The sequence below is a fragment of the Phaethon lepturus genome, unplaced genomic scaffold (assembly GCF_000687285.1).
Source record: "Phaethon lepturus isolate BGI_N335 unplaced genomic scaffold, ASM68728v1 scaffold42365, whole genome shotgun sequence".
Taxonomy (NCBI): domain Eukaryota; kingdom Metazoa; phylum Chordata; class Aves; order Phaethontiformes; family Phaethontidae; genus Phaethon; species Phaethon lepturus.
The window spans coordinates 7,402-13,204 of record NW_010540611.1 but is presented as its reverse complement, the minus strand read 5'-3'; the positions used below and the strand labels follow the sequence as shown (position 1 = coordinate 13,204).

Genomic DNA, 5,803 nt, shown 5'->3' with positions numbered 1-5,803 from the left:
CCCCCCCCCCCCCCCCCCAAACAGCTGTATAAATAGGAAAGCAAAGCAGAGACTGAGCAGAACTTTTGCAGCAGCCTGTGAGGTGAGAACTATGGCATCAAATGCAATGGTTCAAAAATTGTGTTAAAATATTGCTGAACACCCAAGCTGTTAGATGTGTCTTATTACAATGTACAGTTTAATACTAAAATACTCAGCTGCATTAAAAAATCACTGGTATTGAGAAAGATGAGTTCTTTGCACATGTATTTTCCAGCAATAGATTCTTAAGCTGACATTTTAGAAAAGTTATCTGTACTAATTAAAAAACAAAACCAAAACCAACAAAAACCAAAACTAAATAAACCCCCAAAATGCCTCAAAACGAATACTAATTGAGTTGATGTACACGAATTCTATAAAGCTTTCTGGATTTAACCCTAAAGTAATCTTGGATTAAAATGTTAATGAATTTATGTTCCTTAATGTGAAATACATAATGCAAATACTCTTTTACCACCTAATTTTGCAAAAATTGGCTAAGTGGTTAAGCTTGAACATACATGGTAAAAAACACAGTGGTATTATTCACGAGTGGAATTATATGTATGCTTGTGTGTTTGTAAGAAAAACATTCTGTTGATCAAGTGTTTCAGTTTGTCTTGGGCATTTTGTACAGGTTAGTGGATGCCTTTGAAGGAATGACAGTTAAGGGGGGAACTACCCTACCAAAACCTACAATATTCAGTCTTTCATTTATGGAATTTAATGTATAGTTACAGCTGTACCCATTCCAGCAGTTCTTGTACAAAACCTTAATCTTATGTAAATGGATAATATTTGTGGAATTAGAATTCTTTTATTTCGTTATGTGACCCTGTTAGCATCCGATTGCAAATTTAAACTACTATGGGACTTCTAATATATGTTGCATTCGCTCCTGATCCTCAGGCAGCTGCAGAAACTGCATATGACATGGTTTCACCAGGGCCTACTTTTATTGAAGCAAAAAAAATCAAACGATTCCCTCGCCATCGTTTAGCTCATCAGCCAGTAGACCTACGGGAAGGTGTAGCCAAAGCATACAGTGTTGTAAAAGAGGTGAGTGCAAAAGTTATTGTCCGTAACCAAACTTAAGAATTATTTCCTAAGACAGCAAGTAAAATACCAGATGTTAGTTTAAGCTGACCAAATGAAGAAGGGTATTTAAGTATTGAACAAGACTGTCTTCAGTAATCTTAAACCAACTGCAACTTTGCATGGAAAAATCACAGCAGCAGAAATAAAACTAGGATGTTATGCAGATAATTGTGAATAGGATTTCAGTGTTCTACAGTTTACGGTTATTCTGAAACATGTGAACCTGACTTCCTGCCCTGTGTCACCCATCCTTTGCTTCCCACCCTTCACCCTCCCGTTACTGTTAATTCTGAGATTGTTAGAGTTTAAGCATAATACTGGATTTAAAACAAGTGAAACTCTTTACCATGACAATGTATTAAAAATTAGAATGCTGACCTGTTTTTATTGTACTTTTTGTATTGTACTTCCAGTTAGTTGCATCTGATACTATGTCTATGAAGTTAGGTCTCAGCTGGTGAGTTTTCAGTGAACTCTATAATTTTTTAACAGCGCACAGTACCCCACAGCTTCTTCCCTTATGCACAAGAAGTGCTACGAGAAGTTACATGAAATATTTTCATATGTAAGTTCATAGTAGTGTTATTTTAAGGCTTGTTAGAAGAACTAAATCGTATTTGTATCAGTATAGTTGTGCTACAGTGATAATACAAATCACAAAGCCGATAAACACTGAGCAGTTTGCGTTTCCCTTAAAATTAGGAGAGGTTGCTTTTTCTTTTTCAGCGTAACTAATTTCTGTTAATTTCTTGAAGGGGATTACGGACACAGCACAAACCATCTATGAGACTGCTGCTCGTGAGCATGAAAACAGAGGAGTAACTGGAGCAGTAGGAGGAGTCCTCCGCCAAATTCCACCAACTGTGGTGAAACCTTTCATTGTTGCAACAGAGGCAACCTCAAATGTTCTAGGTGGAATGAGAAACCAGATCAGGCCAGATGTGCGTCAAGAAGAGTCTCAGAAGTGGCGCCTTGGGGAAGATTAAGATTATAAATCTGGCTCAGCAGGCAGGTAGCAAGGCTGGAAATGCAGAAGATTGCCCCTTGGCAGCTTTAGATGTCATGCTCATCTCAGGAACAAATGAGGTTTTCAGCTACTATTAGCAAAACATCCAACCAAAAATATTTATGAAGTGAAAAGCAAATTGGTACTTGCTTATACTATGTGTTACCAATAATTTGGTAGATAGTGCCAAACATAGCAAAGCATGCGCTGCCAACTCAGAGACATGCTTGCTCTATTCTGTTTACCATATTTTTCCTTGGTAGATTTAACATCTGAAGCAGTAGCCTGTATGGTGAAACTAAGTATACTTTAAAGATATTTGCTGAGCATAGTCAAAGAACTGTCTTCAATAAAGGGCTCTGCAGATGCTCTTCACTGACTAAAGGACAAAAGCTTTCATTTTGGATATGAGACATGAAGGCTATGTAATATGGAAGCAGATAAGATAATATCGTTTAGTGGTCATAAGCATCGCTTTCAGCGTGGCACTTACAGCAAGGGCAAGCTTGATAAACCATTCAGAATTTAGATTCAGTGTTGATACACGTATTAACAGGATTTGTTCCTAAATATTAAATACCTACTTTTGTGGGTCTTTGAAGAACCTGAATGTTGCAGAAATGTTCTGTTGTGTTGCACTTTAAAGGATATTGCCTGTATATTGTGCTTTTTTTATAGTGTGAATAAAATGTAATGTGCATTATCCTTTATGTGGTTTAGAAGCTTACACAAATTATTGAAAAGAGCATCATTTGATGATGATCCTACAGAAAAGTGTCTTAAATTTGTTTGAACTACTCATTATATGTAAAAACACTTTTGACTTCTGTTACACTAATTACAATGCTAAAAATAACTGTTCTTCAGGAAAACAGCAGTTAATTGTTGTGGCCAACAGCTCTTTGTAAGAATGAGAACTCGAAAGTAAAAACAAATTATGTCGTAATTTCATAGTTAAAATTCTGTACAGACACTATTTTAATAATCTGCTTTTATTTAAAGTTCATATTGTTGCAAAGTTGCTGCTCTCAGAAGATATTTTTAATTCAAATTGTGCGTTGTCAGTTATTTGACAATGAGTATTTGGGGTCATTTAATTTGAACTGGGGAAACTGGGATTTAAAAAAAATAACAAAACTTCAAAAATCAAAGTTGGTACTGACATTATTTACAGTTTACATGACCAGGGTCTCCACAGAGCTTTATTAAGCAACTGGCACTGAGCCACTTCTGGGCAGTTAAAAGGCTCAGCACTAGCTGTGCAGGAATAAAACTTTTTTCCTTGTATTGGCAAAACCTGGAGGATAAAAAGTAAAGACTGTTCTGAATAGAAAAATACTCATTTTGAATTTCAGCAACTTAATGCTTTGGATGACTAGCCAGAATGTAAGTTTGTCATAGTCTTGTGATTGTTGTAAGTGGAAATCTTGCAAATATGCTATGTGGAAAATCTCCACTGAAAGAGGGGCATCAGATACTTTTGATCAGGCTTCAGTTTCTAAGGGTGATGAGGAAGTAGTTTCCATCTCTTTTATTTAATACCTGCCACTTGCAAAAACTTTGATGATGGGCCTTACAGGACAAATAGAAGCGTATGAAGAAAAATAGTTACTGCTTGTTCATCCTGATACTATACTAGCTATTCCTGAACACCAGAGAACCTGGATGGAGGGTAAATTATTTGAAAATCTCCCCTCTGCTGGGAAGACTTCTGCAGCCTGCTTTATTTTTTCTTCATAAAACTCCAGTTACAAACAAATTCTTGCATTGGGTGACAGCTGATACTACAAAGTTTTTTTTTTTCATTTGCTGGAATCATTGAAGTTGTGGTACACTTTGGAGACTTGGTTATTTCAGTTAAATGACATGCTGTAAGCAGAAGGAGATGCTGTTGAGAGGACAAACACCTGCAGATTTAATGACATGAAATATTTTCTAATGTAAAAATCCTTGCTGCAGTTCATACTTCTGTCCAGTAATGAGAGAGCTCTGCTTTAGTGAGAGCTCAAAGCTTGAGCATTTTGCACAGGAATGAGTTCCATGTTTGCAATTTGGCACCTCCTGAGTCCCTTCTCAAGAAGTAGCGATGAGTCAGTACAAGTAAGTAGCAATGCATCATTTTCATTTGCAATTACCATACTGTATAATTTCGGCTGGTCCAGTTCATCCAGTTAATTGGAGTATACTGTAATAGTACAAACCTACATATTCTTCTTTTTTGACATTGCTGAAAAGGAGCAATGGCATTTCAGTGTTCATTTTATTTTCAGTTCTGTCATGACCTGATTGTAGTGCAATGCAGTTAGAATATATTTTTATATGAGGGCATGCTGTCAAGGTAAAACATTTTTATAGAGCGTCTCATTGTCAGCAGTGCAGATTGTACAGACTTATTAAACTTTGCTTTTCATTGTTTAAACCCTTGCATGTACTGCTTGCACTTTATTGAGCCTTTTCAGTGAAACTGATTTTAATTTTTTCCAACATTTCATTTTTAAAAGTAGTTTCTTAATTTTTGGATGTATATTCTGCATTGTTTTTCATTTGCAGTATGAACAAGAAACTCACTAAACTAGTCGTTACATTAGGACCCTATCTTCAAAATATGTCTGTTGTGGAGCAGCTTGTCTTTTAATTCAAAAAGTATGTACTGTGTATGAGAAGGGATTCATCAAATGCTCTGCTCAATACTGTAAGAGTTTTCAAGCACTTAAAACCACACAAAATGAGATTTGACTCTGGACATATTTCCTGCAAGGAAGAATATAGGAATCCATATAGCCTAAGGATACATTACTGTATTCTCTGCTAGCACGAGATCTGCAAAAATACTGTTGAACTTGAATTTTCTGCTGAAATCAGTTGCTATAGATACTAGCATTTGTAGTGGGTGTAAACTGGCATGGTCCATGTTTAATGTTCAAATTCTCTAATGTTCAAGTGACGAATGCTACTGCTGCTGCTACTATTACTTAGTCTGATACTGTCCTGATAGACAGAACTGTCATCCTGGGTTTTCTTAAGCGTCTTGGCACTTCAGATAATACATTGATGAGTGCCTGGGAAGTAGCTGGAAAAAAAGAGGCAGCCATCTTTAAAAAAAAAAAACCAAACCAAACAAAAAACAGCCAACAAAATTCTTGCTTAGTAAGAATCTTAGCAGTGCCTGAGAGCAACAAATCATCACATCCATGCAAAGGTAGCTTCTATTTGCTTTCCAGTATCTGTTGACAGTTCCTAAATACCACAGCTTTTTAGCAGCGCAGCGTACCCTGTGCGTACTTGCCTGGTGATAAGCATTAGGTCAGTCACCAGTGAGTTCGTATGTGCTTAAGGGATGTGTCTGGTTTTATTTTCTCGTTAAGTGGTTGATTGTGAATATCCATTGCTTGCTTTCATTTACAGTTGCTTAACTGAGTTGCCAAGAAAGGTATCTTAACCAAAAAGCTGTTAAATGGTTATGAACAAGACACTCATGCTGAACGTGATCCATATACCTGCAAATGTGATAACTGATTTTACTTTAAATATTAAAATGTATGCAAAATCCAATAATTTGTTTAGAATAGTTATATACTTCTAAATCTTTCCAATATCCTAAATCTCAGCAATATAAGCATTGTCAGAAAAGGTGTAGGTATTTATGTCAGTTTGGATCCATAGTGTGCATAGTTCTCT

General features: G+C 36.2%; 1 protein-coding gene across 1 annotated transcript in view; it reads left to right on the top strand.

The window, feature by feature from the left end:
• The window catches only part of LOC104621090 (autophagy-related protein 2 homolog B-like), a gene marked incomplete at its 5' end in the record, with an annotated part of 11,557 nt that extends 8,729 nt beyond the window's left edge, over nucleotides 1-2,828 (top strand). Inside the window, 2 exons of the mRNA XM_010287483.1 lie at nucleotides 931-1,080; nucleotides 1,875-2,828. Coding sequence (XP_010285785.1) covers nucleotides 931-1,080; nucleotides 1,875-2,105 — 381 coding nt within the window. The remainder of the gene's footprint in view (nucleotides 1-930; nucleotides 1,081-1,874) is intronic.
• Nucleotides 2,829-5,803: the final 2,975 nt, after the last annotated feature.